The 14,738-nt window shown below is 40.3% G+C and overlaps 1 protein-coding gene across 2 annotated transcripts in view; it reads right to left on the reverse strand.

Moving 5' to 3' along the window:
- Positions 1-14,738, reverse strand: part of GABPA (GA binding protein transcription factor subunit alpha) — a 205,203-nt gene that overhangs the window by 66,178 nt on the left and 124,287 nt on the right. The window contains exons 9-10 of one of the 2 annotated variants that reach the window (XR_008401326.1): positions 5,449-5,641; positions 4,206-4,681 (exon numbers count right to left, since the gene is read on the reverse strand). Coding sequence is in view for 1 of the 2 variants with exons in the window: in XM_053706003.1 (XP_053561978.1) it covers positions 4,456-4,681; positions 5,449-5,641 (419 nt within the window). In the remaining variant the exon portion in view is untranslated. Of the gene's footprint in view, positions 1-3,461; positions 4,682-5,448; positions 5,642-14,738 lie in introns of those variants that run through there. The other variant, XM_053706003.1, reaches the window with a different exon arrangement.

Below are 14,738 nucleotides of genomic sequence, written 5' to 3' on the forward strand. Positions count from 1 at the left end.
TTTAAGTCCACGGTAGTCATATATTGACCCTCCTGGATCAATGGAAGAATTGTCCGAATAGTCTCCATCTTGAAGGATGGAACTCTGAGAAACTTGTTTAGACTCTTGAGATCTAAAATGGGTCGGAACGTTCCCTCTTTTTTGGGAACCACGAAAAGGTTTGAGTAAAACCCCTGCCCCTGTTTTGGAACGGGACAAATTACTCCCAGAGTGGAGAGGTCTTTTACACAACTTAAGAACGCCTCTCTTTTTGTCTGGTCTACAGACAATCGTGAAAGAAACCTTCCCCTTGTGAAGGAATTTTTGAACTCCAACTGATACCCTTGAGACACGATTTCTAGTGTCCAGGGATCCTGAACATCTCTCATCCAAGCTTGGACAAAGAGAGAAAGTCTGCCTCCTACTAAATACGGTCCCGGATCGGGGGCCTCCCCTTCATGCTGTCTTGGTAGCAGCGGCAGGCTTCTTGGGTTGTTTACCCTTATTCCAACCCTGGTTAGGTTTCCAGGTGGCTTTGGCTTGAGAATAATTCCCTTCCTGTTTAACGGAAGAGGGGATTCCCTTGAATTTTTGAAAAGAACAAAAATTACTCTGTCGTCCCCTTTGCTTAGCTGTTTTATCCTGAGGGAGGAGATGACCCTTACCTCCCGTAATGTCAGAAATGATCTCCTTCAAGTCAGGCCCGAACAGGGTCTTACCTTTTAAAGGAATCGCCAAGAGCTTTGATTTAGAGGACACGTCCGCAGACCAAGATTTTAACCATAAGGCTCTGCGCGCTAAAATGGAAAATCCTGAATTCTTAGCCGCCAATTTGGCGATTTGAAAGGCGGCATCTGTAATAAAGGAATTAGCCAGCTTAAGGGCCTTAATTCTATCTATTATTTCTTCTAAAGGAGTCTCAATCTTAAGGGACTCCACTAGAGCGTCAAACCAAAAGGCAGCCGCAACTGTTACAATGCGGGCCGTTGGTTGAAACAGAAACCCTTGATGAATATATAGCTTTTTTTAGAAGACCCTCCAACTTTTTATCCATAGGGTCCTTGAAAGCACAACTGTCCTCAATAGGGATAGTCGTACGCTTAGCCAGGGTAGATATAGCTCCCTCCACCTTAGGGACCGTCTGCCAAGAATCCAGAACGGTGTCAGCTATAGGATACATTTTCCTAAAAATAGGGGAGAACGGGATACCCGGTCTCTCCCATTCCCTCGTAATAATTTCCGAAATTCTCTTAGGAACCAGGAACACATCGGAATAAGGAGGAACCTCTAAGTATTTGTCCATCTTACTCAATTTTTCTGGCGGGACCACAATAGAGTCACAGTCGTCCAGAGTCACCAAAACCTCTCGCAGCAAAAGGCGTAGGTGTTCAAGTTTAAATCTGAAGGACATGACGTCCGAATCTGTCTGGGGTAATGCACTTCCTGAGTCAGACAGTACCCCATCAGACAGGGCCTCCCTACCCCCCAATTCAGAGCCCTGGGAAGGTATATCAGAGATAGCCATCAAGGCATCAGAAGTTGCAGGGAGCACGTGGGCTTCTGTCCTGCTGCGTTTGCCTTGTAACACTGGCAACTTAGATAAAACTTCTGTAAGAGTGGATGACATAACTGCAGCCTTATCCTGCAGAGTAAATGAAGCAGACGCCGTTGAAGGACATGGCGTCACCTGTGCGGGCGTTAAAGGCTGTGACGCTTGGGGAGAAAGATGCGGCATACCCTGAATTTTATCAGTCTGATATTCATTAGATGTATCTTTATTAAAGAAAAATGTTTCTTTACACTGTAAAGCCCTTTCAATGCATGAGGGACAAAGCGTAACAGGGGGTTCCACAATGGCATCTAAACACATAGGGCATGTACTCTGTTCAAGGTCATCCATTTTGATAACCTTAACAAATCGCAAGCTTGGTCAAAATTACTGAAAATAATCGTAGCAATAATAAATATTCTGCGGAGTACTGTATCTTTAAGGAACTGCTAACAGAATTAAAATTTTTAAAAACTTTTAAATAATTCAAATATATTGCAGAGAGCAAACTTCACATTCTCTGTACTATAGCTTTAGAGAAAAAAAAAAACAATTTACTCAGTCACCTCGCCGCAGCGGCTCCTACCTGCCCCCACGTGACAATCTCAACTCCGCAGTACAACGCACCTAAAGTCGCTTGTAAAATGTCACCACAAGCAGACTTAGGAGTCGTGAGGAGAATCAGCTTAACCGGAACTCAAGAGAAACTGCGCTACAAGCGCGCAAAACCAAGCCCCGCCCTTCGTGGGCTTGATAAGAAACAGCCAGCCGAATAAAGTTATGTCATAAACAAACCGCCATGTACCGGAGCCTTAAACCAAAGTATCCCCTCCGGAACAGTCACCAGCGTCAGCCACTAATAAAATAAACTGGAACACTTTCATTCCATGTGCCCGTTATCAGAAAAATACCCATACAGTATGTCCCAGCGTTTCTAGGCTAACGATAATGCCAGGGTGTCTGGATAATACACTATGTTAGATTTCTACTACATACCCCAGCGTTTCTAAGCTTCTTACCATGCCAGAATGTCTGGGCATCACCACATGAGTTAAAGGGACACCTTTTAATGCATCTAGCCCCCATATAACATATTAAGTACAGTTATTCTGAGATATGCTGCAGCACTTCCAGAATAAAAACTGCACTTACCTCCATGCTGAGGAACAACATGTCAATTTCACAGTGTCAAGAGGTCCACTCTTCCTCCTGAGGTCCTGTGAAAGCAGAAGGGTCTTGGTTACAACCTCTAAGACCATATACAGAAATGCAGCACAATCATGGGAGGCACAGTAGAGTAAAAACATCCACCAGTTCCCATAGTCTTTCCAGAAGCTGCCCTGTAATAAAATAGTACACTTTGGCACCATTTAAAAATAAAAAAAACTATTGATTGAAGAATCTAAACACCTCACTTTACCTCTTCCTATCACTAACACAGGCAAAGAGAATGACTGGGTTGGGGGGGAAGGGAGGAGCTATTTATGCAGATCTGCTGTGGAGCTCTTTGCCTCCTCCTGCTGACCAGGAGGCGATATCCCATAAGTAAGGATGAAATCCGTGGTCATATTTTGTAAAAGAAAATAAAAAAAACTATACACTGTTACAAAAACACTCCCAGATGGGCTATATAAAAGATCAACAAAGAAAAATCTAGTGCAGGTGGTTTAGCATAACAGAATGCAACTGTCCGTCCCAATTGTTGTATACTATAAAGTATTTAAAAAAAAATATATTTTTTATTGTTTTAGAAAGGACTGTGTTTCTGGAGAGAAAGGGGGAATGTTGGTAAAGTGTTATAGGTTCTTTCTTGTGAGAGCTCTGTTATGATGCTAAATTGCAAGGCATTCCTAAAATAAAGACCTAGTCTTAAGGAATTGCATGAGAGTATTTGGTAGTATTCCCACCTTACAGAAAAAGTAAAAACTGCAAATCGGTCATATAATTTTTATAAAAAAAAGTAAACAAAGAACACAAAAAATAGATCAGTTGTATAATATTTAAGTAATAATACATTAAGCAGTTATAACTGAAAAAATGGCTTTACAAAATAAGTCATTGCAATGCTAAAATTGTTTAACCAAGTTAAAGAACCTTGATTTGCTATACAGATATCAAATTAATCCCATACAAACAGACACAGGTAAGGGCATTTGTATCTGAACAAGAATATTAAAGGAAATTAATGACCAGGTTTTTGCAATATTCAATCTTAATCAGAACAGTAAACTGAAACTGCTCTTGTTTTGTTCCCAACACTGGGAAAGGACCCAAGGTGAATATGGTTATTACACATAAGAGGCTTATTAGTTTAATATAAATACTCGGATCTGAAATACCTAATTTCTGCCAATTATAAATAATGCAGATGTTTTATAGGTCTTCACAGGTTAGATAAATATTTGGAAGTCTTTTTGTGGACCATGGTATTATATGTTAATTGCCTTACTTTGCTTAGTGTTACATGTTATGTTTTTAATTTCACTATTATGGAAAAACAGTTCATTTTTTTTTCTTTTTCAAATTATGCAACACCAATTGTCTCAGTTTAAAACAAGAAGCACTGGATTAAGTTAACACTGAAGAAGAAAAAATATGGTTAAAAATGTAGCTAAATTTTTTGATGATTTTTACTTTTTTTTCAGGAAAAAAAAAATATTTAAAGGTACAACCTTACTTGCAAAGTTGGAAACAATGATATACGTTTCTCTGCAAAATATATAAAATATGCCATGTTCCCTTCATATAGACTCTTTCAATGAATTTTGATATGAAGAGAAACAAGATCCAAATTTATTAAAGTCTAAGTCCTTTGTAGAAAATCAGGCTTTATACTGTACAGTCCAAAAAATAAAATGCATCAGATTCTGATAATAGAAGGAACTTGTAGGTATACATGGAAGGCTTCATACAGAGTTCACAAGTGCCTAATTATCCTTTTCTGTTTGGAGAGATGCTGTAGCCAAGGTTACTGCCGTGACAGGTTGTATGCCATGCAACTGCATCTTTGCCATCTTTTTCTGTTCACATTCTGAAACAAGCCTACTTAACTCTGCTGCACTGTAGCCAATAAGAGTCTTCAAATCACAAACAAATTTGTAGACAAATCTCTTCCCTTGTACTTTACAAATCATGTCCCCATCATAGTAATACCTATAAAACAAAACATCATTAGGTGCACAGAAACTTCAATTTTCAAACCAGCAACAGAAATAAAGCCGTGGAATGCTAATAGCTTTTTTGTTTTCTTATCTATTCATAAATTACAATAAAGTCCACCAAAGAAAGCAACATTATACCTGCATTATACTTTCATGGAAAGTTAAACACTTTGTGTTAACTGATTACTTTCCATGTAGTACTAATTTTACATTTCAAGCCCATGTTTATTTATATTGATGACAAATATTGTTCTTAAAGGGACAGTCAAGTCAAAATGAAAACATTCATGAATCAGAGCGCATAATTTGAAACAACTTTCCAATTCACTTACATTATCTAAGCGTGCAAAATCCTTTTACTGCAAACTTTGAGGCAACAGCTCCTACGGAGCATGAGCAAGATTCACAGGATATACATATATGCATTTCGTGATTGGCTAATGGCTGTCACATGATGTAAGAAGAAAAATTTAACCAACTGACATTTGTCAGAAAAAAAATCTACTAATTTGAAATTCAAACACATTGTCTTTTTATTATGGGTTTATTGATTAAGCAATTCTACTATGTTTAGTGGTCCTTTAAGTCATGTAAAAAGAATAAAATGTTAAGAAGTCTAGTTTTCATCTTTATCTGTGAGTTGTTGAAACAAATGTTATTTTAATGCAAGGCTGAATAATGCATCAATCATTGCCATATACTATTCTTAATGAGCAAACACATCTAACATGCTTTAGAAAGGAAAGAGACAACTCTTACCTAAGTGCACGGCTTAGTTTCTCATAGTTCATTGTGGGTTTATTTTTCCTCTGTCCCCATTTCTGTGCCACCAGCTCTGGTTGGTTTAGTTTAAATTCTCCCTCATCTCCCACCCAAGATATGCAATCTCTAGAATCTTTGTCGGTGAGCAACTCTAGGAGGAATTGCCAAAGCTGTATTTGACCATTGTTCCCTGTTTTTTAAAAGAAAATAAATTTAAATAAATTTAAAAGGGAAATTAAAGAACATTTTTATATAAACAGAGTATATATCACACTTGAAAACCCAGTATGTTTATTTTATCTCCTTTGATGGCGACACGAAACCCAAAACTAAAAACACTAATGATCCAGATAGAAATTCCAATTAGAACCCTTTAAAAAAGGAAACTGGGAAAAACCTCTGGTGCTTAAAGTGAATGTAAACTTTAACGAACGAGTGTCCAGTTTTTGAAAATACTATTAAAAACAGGGGCACTTTGATTCAGGAAAGTTTATATTTCAGCGGTTTAGTTAAAAAAACTAACCTTTTCTTCTTGCAAGCCCGAGCAGCGATTCCCACGCCCGTAGGTCGTCTCTTCTTACATCAGCAACGATGAATCCGGCTTCCTCCAAACACGCCGTGGCCTCAGGCAATGTTTGCTCTGGGGGGAAGCCGTGATTGAAGGAAGCCGGATTCGTCATTGCCGACGTAAGAAGAGACGACCTGCGGGCGGGGGAATTGCTGCTCCAGCTTGCAAGAAGAAAAGGTAAATATTTTAACATAGAAAGGAATAGCTGAGTAATGGCAGGAAAGTATATATTTTCACCAAGGTTTTAAATCATTGCTTTGTTTGTTCTTGGTCCCAAGGGGTATTACTGTTGTATGTGTTTCTGGTGCCCAAGGGTTTAAAATGATTTCCGTTTGTGTTGTGTGTAACTGGGTCCCAGTGGTTAAAACCACCAATCTCTGGTGTTTGTAACCATGTATGTGCAGGTTAATTGTGTGTGTAATATATAGAGATAGATAGATAGAAGCCATAGCTCCAAAAATACTAAATATAATTTATGAATTTTTCTGCCTATTCTGGAAATTCTGTGGCTGGCTCCTCAGTATTCTCCTGTCCTATGTCGGAATATATCCAACAAAGTGTTTTACCGCTTGCGGTCCAATGTCTGATATATACCGAAATAGGACTAGAAAGGTGACGAAGTTCCCAGTTACATTACCAGTGATCGGTGCACAGCTAGGCTAGATGTGGCACTGTGCACTAATCACTGGTACTAGACTGACTCAGCAGGAAGCGGAACGACCCAGACGGCACTGGTCAGAAGCCATCAGAGATTCCCCGTTGTCCTGGCTGAATGGGGAGAAATGAGGCCGGGAGGGAGGAGCCTGGCAGCACAACCCTGATGTGTGCAAGGGATCTGGATATGCTCAGCGGCTGAGCCTAATAATCTGCTGTCAGTCCGTGGCAATATATATATATATATATATATATATATATATATATATATATATATATATATATATATACATATATATATATATACATATATATATATACACATATACATATATATACACACATACATATACACATACACACACACATACTATATAGATAGAGATATGCATAATATAGATATATAGAGAGAGATATACTATATATATATATATATATATATATATATATATATATATATATATATATATATATATATATATATACATATATACATATACACACACACACACATATATACACACATACATGTATACACACACACATATATACAAACACAGAAATTTCAAAGATAAAGGACTCTTCGTTTTTCTCAAGTAATCAATTTTTACTGTAGTTAACGTTTTTGGGGTTACCCACGTCCTCAGACTTGTCTGAGAATGGGGGTAACCCCCGAAAACATTCACTACAGTAAAAATTGATTACTTGAGAAAAACGGAGAGTGCTTTTCTTTGAAATTTGTGTATATGACCGGTTCAAAGTGCACCCCGGTGTTTGATGTTTATAAGAGTGCGGATGGAGATGGATGATGATGGTGAATAATGATGAATGAAGATGGAGATGGATGATGATGGTGAATAATAATGATGAATGAAGATGGAGATGGATGATCATGGTGAATAATAATGATGAATGAAGATGATGATGGTGAATAATAATGATGAATGAAGATGATGATGGTGAATAATGATGAATGAAGATGAAGATGAGAGAGAGAGTATATATATATATATATATAGCGCAATAGAGTCCACAACGTCATTCCAATTACTAGTGGGATATTCAACTCCTGGCCACAGCAGGAGGCAAAGAGCACCCCAGCAAAGCTGTTAAGTGTAACTGCCTTACCCATAACCTCCAGTCAATCAGCCAAAGAAAATGGAAAAGGAAGAAACACAAGGGTGAAAAAAACAATTTATGTAAGAACTTACCTGATAAATTCCTTTCTTTCATATTAGCAAGAGTCCATGAGCTAGTGACGTATGGGATATACATTCCTACCAGGAGGGGCAAAGTTTCCCAAACCTCAAAATGCCTATAAATACACCCCTCACCACACCCACAAATCAGTTTAACGCATAGCCAAGAAGTGGGGTGATAAGAAAAAAGTGCGAAAGCATATAAAATAAGGAATTGGAATAATTGTGCTTTATACAAAAAAATCATAACCACCACAAAAAAGGGTGGGCATCATGGACTCTTGCTAATATGAAAGAAATTAATTTATCAGGTAAGTTCTTACATAAATTATGTTTTCTTTCATGTAATTAGCAAGAGTCCATGAGCTAGTGACGTATGGGATAATGACTACCCAAGATGTGGATCTTCCACGCAAGAGTCACTAGAGAGGGAGAGATAAAAACATAATTTATGCTTACCTGATAAATTCCTTTCTTCTGTTGTGTGATCAGTCCACGGGTCATCATTACTTCTGGGATATAACTCCTCCCCAACAGGAAATGCAAGAGGATTCACCCAGCAGAGCTGCATATAGCTCCTCCCCTCTACGTCAGTCCCAGTCATTCGACCAAGAATCAACGAGAAAGGAGTAACCAAGGGTGAAGTGGTGACTGGAGTATAATTTAAAAGATATTTACCTGCCTTAAAACAGGGCGGGCCGTGGACTGATCACACAACAGAAGAAAGGAATTTATCAGGTAAGCATAAATTATGTTTTCTTCTGTTATGTGTGATCAGTCCACGGGTCATCATTACTTCTGGGATACCAATACCAAAGCAAAAGTACACGGATGACGGGAGGGATAGGCAGGCTCATTATACAGAAGGAACCACTGCCTGAAGAACCTTTCTCCCAAAAATAGCCTCCGAAGAAGCAAAAATGTCAAATTTGTAAAATTTGGAAAAAGTATGAAGCGAAGACCAAGTTGCAGCCTTGCAAATCTGTTCAACAGAGGCCTCATTCTTAAAGGCCCAAGTGGAAGCCACAGCTCTAGTGGAGTGAGCTGTAATTCTTTCAGGAGGCTGCTGTCCAGCAGTCTCATAGGCTAAACGTATTATGCTACGAAGCCAAAAAGAGAGAGAGGTAGCAGAAGCTTTTTGACCTCTCCTCTGTCCAGAATAAACGACAAACAGGGAAGAAGTTTGGCGAAAATCTTTAGTTGCCTGCAAGTAGAACTTGAGGGCACGAACTACATCCAGATTGTGTAGAAGACGTTCCTTCTTTGAAGAAGGATTTGGACACAAGGATGGAACAACAATCTCTTTATTGATATTCCTGTTAGTGACTACCTTAGGTAAGAACCCAGGTTTAGTACGCAGAACTACCTTGTCTGAGTGAAAAATCAGATAAGGAGAATCACAATGTAAGGCTGATAACTCAGAGACTCTTCGAGCCGAGGAAATAGCCATTAAAAACAGAACTTTCCAAGATAACAATTTTATATCAATGGAATGAAGGGGTTCAAACGGAACACCCTGTAAAACGTTAAGAACTAAGTTTAAACTCCATGGCGGAGCAACAGCTTTAAACACAGGCTTGATCCTAGCTAAAGCCTGACAAAAGGCCTGGACGTCTGGATTTTCTGACAGACGCCTGTGTAACAAGATGGACAGAGCTGAAATCTGTCCCTTTAATGAACTAGCTGATAAACCCTTTTCTAAACCTTCTTGTAGAAAGGACAATATCCTAGGGATCCTAACCTTACTCCAGGAGTAACGTTTGGATTCGCACCAGTATAGGTATTTACGCCATATTTTATGGTAAATCTTTCTGGTAACAGGCTTCCTAGCCTGTATCAGGGTATCAATAACCGACTCAGAAAAACCACGTTTTGATAAAATCAAGCGTTCAATTTCCAAGCAGTCAGCTTCAGAGAAGTTAGATTTTGATGTTTGAATGGACCCTGTATCAGAAGGTCCTGTCTTAGAGGTAGAGACCAAGGCGGACAGGATGACATGTCCACTAGATCTGCATACCAAGTCCTGCGTGGCCATGCAGGCGCTATTAGAATCACTGATGCTCTCTCCTGTTTGATTTTGGCAATCAATCGAGGAAGCAGCGGGAAGGGTGGAAACACATAAGCCATCCCGAAGTTCCAAGGTGCTGTCAAAGCATCTATCAGAACCGCTCCCGGATCCCTGGATCTGGACCCGTAGTGAGGAAGTTTGGCGTTCTGGCGAGACGCCATGAGATCTATCTCTGGTTTGCCCCAACGTCGAAGTATTTGGGCAAAGACCTCCGGATGAAGTTCCCACTCCCCCGGATGAAAAGTCTGGCGACTCAAGAAATCCGCCTCCCAGTTCTCCACTCCCGGGATGTGGATTGCTGACAGGTGGCAAGAGTGAGACTCTGCCCAGCGAATTATCTTTGATACTTCCATCATTGCTAGGGAGCTTCTTGTCCCTCCCTGATGGTTGATGTAAGCTACAGTCGTGATGTTGTCCGACTGAAACCTGATGAACCCCCGAGTTGTTAATTGGGGCCAAGCCAGAAGGGCATTGAGAACTGCTCTCAATTCCAGAATGTTTATTGGAAGGAGACTCTCCTCCTGATTCCATAGTCCCTGAGCCTTCAGAGAATTCCAGACAGCGCCCCAACCTAGTAGGCTGGCGTCTGTTGTTACAATTGTCCAGTCTGGCCTGCTGAATGGCATCCCCCTGGACAGGTGTGGCCGATAAAGCCACCATAGAAGAGAATTTCTGGTCTCTTGATTCAGATTCAGAGTAGGGGACAAATCTGAGTAATCCCCATTCCACTGACTTAGCATGCACAATTGCAGCGGTCTGAGGTGTAGGCGTGCAAAAGGTACTATGTCCATTGCCGCTACCATTAAGCCGATCACCTCCATGCATTGAGCTACTGACGGGTGTTGAATGGAATGAAGGACACGGCATGCATTTTGAAGCTTTGTTAACCTGTCTTCTGTCAGGTAAATCTTCATTTCTACAGAATCTATAAGAGTCCCCAAGAATGGAACTCTTGTGAGAGGAAAAAGAGAACTCTTCTTTTCGTTCACTTTCCATCCATGCGACCTTAGAAATGCCAGAACTAACTCTGTATGAGACTTGGCAGTTTGAAAGCTTGAAGCTTGTATTAGAATGTCGTCTAGGTACGGAGCTACCGAAATCCCTCGCGGTCTTAGTACCGCCAGAAGGGCACCCAGAACCTTTGTGAAGATTCTTGGAGCCGTAGCCAATCCGAATGGAAGAGCTACAAACTGGTAGTGCCTGTCTAGGAAGGCAAACCGTAGATACCGGTGATGATCTTTGTGAATCGGTATGTGAAGGTAAGCATCTTTTAAATCCACTGTGGTCATGTACTGACCCTTTTGGATCATGGGTAAGATTGTCCGAATAGTTTCCATTTTGAACGATGGAACTCTTAGGAATTTGTTTAGAATCTTTAAATCTAAGATTGGCCTGAAAGTTCCCTCTTTTTTGGGAACCACAAACAGGTTTGAGTAGAACCCTTGTCCTTGTTCCGACCGCGGAACCGGATGGATCACTCCCATTAATAACAGATCTTGTACACAGCGTAGAAACGCTTCTTTCTTTATCTGGTTTGTTGACAACCTTGACAGATGAAATCTCCCTCTTGGGGGAGATAATTTGAAGTCTAGAAGGTATCCCTGAGATATGATCTCTAGCGCCCAGGGATCCTGAACATCTCTTGCCCAGGCCTGGGCGAAGAGAGAAAGTCTGCCCCCCACTAGATCCGGTCCCGGATCGGGGGCTCTCGGTTCATGCTGTCTTTGGGGCAACAGCAGGTTTCCTGGCCTGCTTGCCCTTGTTCCAGGACTGGTTAGGCTTCCAGCCTTGCCTGTAACGAGCAACAGCTCCCTCCTGTTTTGGTGCAGTGGAGGTTGATGCTGCTCCTGTTTTGAAATTCCGAAAGGGACGAAAATTAGACTGTCTAGCCTTAGCTTTGGCTTTGTCTTGAGGTAGGGCGTGGCCCTTACCTCCTGTAATGTCAGCGATAATTTCTTTCAAACCGGGCCCAAATAAAGACTGCCCCTTGAAAGGTATATTAAGTAATTTGGACTTAGAAGTAACATCAGCTGACCAGGATTTTAGCCACAGCGCCCTACGTGCCTGGATGGCGAATCCTGAGTTCTTAGCCGTAAGTTTGGTTAAATGTACTACGGCCTCCGAAATGAATGAATTAGCTAGTTTAAGGACTCTAAGCCTGTCCGTAATGTCGTCTAGCGTAGATGAACTAAGGTTCTCTTCCAGAGAATCAATCCAAAATGCTGCCGCAGCCGTAATCGGCGCGATACATGCAAGGGGTTGCAATATAAAACCTTGTTGAACAAACATTTTCTTAAGGTAACCCTCTAATTTTTTATCCATTGGATCTGAAAAAGCACAGCTATCCTCCACCGGGATAGTGGTACGCTTAGCTAAAGTAGAAACTGCTCCCTCCACCTTAGGGACCGTTTGCCATAAGTCCCGAGTGGTGGCGTCTATTGGAAACATCTTTCTAAATATTGGAGGGGGTGAAAACGGCACACCGGGTCTATCCCACTCCTTAGTAACAATTTCAGTTAGTCTCTTAGGTATAGGAAAAACGTCAGTACTCGCCGGTACCGCAAAGTATTTATCCAACCTACACAGTTTCTCTGGTATTGCAACGGTGTTACAATCATTGAGAGCTGCTAAAACCTCCCCTAGTAATACACGGAGGTTCTCCAATTTAAATTTAAAATTTGAAATATCTGAATCCAATCTGTTTGGATCAGAACCGTCACCCACAGAATGAAGCTCTCCGTCCTCATGCTCTGCAAGCTGTGACGCAGTATCAGACATGGCCCTAGTATTGTCAGCGCACTCTGTTCTCACCCCAGAGTGATCACGCTTGCCTCTTAGTTCTGGTAATTTAGACAAAACTTCAGTCATAACAGTAGCCATATCTTGTAATGTTATCTGTAATGGCCGCCCAGATGTACAAGGCGCCATAATATCACGCACCTCCCGGGCGGGAGATGCAGGTACTGCCGCGTGAGGCGAGTTAGTCGGCATAACTCTCCCCTCGCTGTTTGGTGAAATTTGTTCAAATTGTACAGATTGACTTTTATTTAAAGTAGCATCAATACAGTTAGTACATAAATTTCTATTGGGCTCCACCTTGGCATTGGAACAAATGACACAGATATCTTCCTCTGAGTCAGACATGTTTAACACACTAGCAATAAACTTGCAACTTGGTTATAATCTTTTTTAGCAAAAACGTACTGTGCCTCAAAGAGGTACTAAACGATTAAATGACAGTTGAAATAATGAACTGAAAAAACAGTTATAGCATCAAACTTTAAAACAACACAACTTTTAGCAAAGGTTTGTTCCCATAGTAAAATAACAATAATTAAATTTGACATAAAAATTACAGAGCAACGTTTTTATTCACAGTCAATATAAAATTCTCACAGCTCTGCTGAGAGAATCTACCTCCCTCTAAAGAAGTTTGAAGACCCCTGAGATCTGTCGGAGATGAACCGGATCATGCAGGAAATATAAGAGTAACTGACTGGAAATTTTTGATGCGTAGCAAAGAGCGCCAAAAACGGCCCCTCCCTCACACACAGCAGTGAAGAGAAACAAAACTGTCACAATTAAAACCAAACAACTGCCAAGTGGAAAATAATGCCCAAATATTTATTCACTCAGTACCTCAGAAATGTAAACGATTCTACATTCCAGCAAAAACGTTTAACATGATAAATACTTATTAAAAGGATTAGTGACTTTTAACAGAGTAGTTCCGGTGAAATACCATCCCCAGAATACTGAAGTGTATACATACATGTCATTATAACGGTATGGCAGGATTTTCTCATCAATTCCATTCAGAAAATAAAAACTGCTACATACCTCAATGCAGATTCATCTGCCCGCTGTCCCCTGATCTGAAGCTTTTACCTCCCTCAGATGGCCGAGAACAGCAATATGATCTTAACTACTCCGGTTAAAATCATAGTAAAAAACTCTGGTAGATTCTTCCTCAAACTCTGCCAGAGAAGTAATAACACGCTCCGGTGCTATTGTAAAATAACAAACTTTTGATTGAAGTCATAAAAACTAAGTATAATCACCATAGTCCTCTCACACATCCTATCTAGTCGTTGGGTGCAAGAGAATGACTGGGACTGACGTAGAGGGGAGGAGCTATATGCAGCTCTGCTGGGTGAATCCTCTTGCATTTCCTGTTGGGGAGGAGTTATATCCCAGAAGTAATGATGACCCGTGGACTGATCACACATAACAGAAGAAATAAAGACAGCCAATTCCGCTGAAAATAATCCACACCCAAAACAAAGTTTAAATCTTATAATGAAAAAAACTGAAATGATAAGCAGAAGATTCAAACTGAAACAGCTGCCTAAAGTACTTTTCTACCAAAAACTGCTTCAGAAGAAGAAAACACATCAAAATGGTAGAATTTAGTAAAAGTATGCAAAGAAGACCAAGTTGCTGCTTTGCAAATCTGATCAACCGAAGCTTCATTCCTAAACGCCCAGGAAGTAGAAACTGACCTAGTAGAATGAGCTGTAATCCTTTGAGGCGGAGTTTTACCCGACTCAACATAAGCATGATGAATCAAAGACTTTAACCAAGATGCCAAAGAAATGGCAGAAGCCTTCTGACCTTTCCTAGAACCGGAAAAGATAACAAATAGACTAGAAGTCTTTCGGAAATTTTTAGTAGCTTCAACATAATATTTCAAAGCTCTAACTACATCCAAAGAATGCAACGATTTTTCCTTAGAATTCTTAGGATTAGGACACAATGAAGGAACCACAATTTCTCTACTAATGTTGTTAGAATTCAC

This window comes from Bombina bombina, chromosome 3 (assembly GCF_027579735.1).
Source record: "Bombina bombina isolate aBomBom1 chromosome 3, aBomBom1.pri, whole genome shotgun sequence".
Taxonomy (NCBI): domain Eukaryota; kingdom Metazoa; phylum Chordata; class Amphibia; order Anura; family Bombinatoridae; genus Bombina; species Bombina bombina.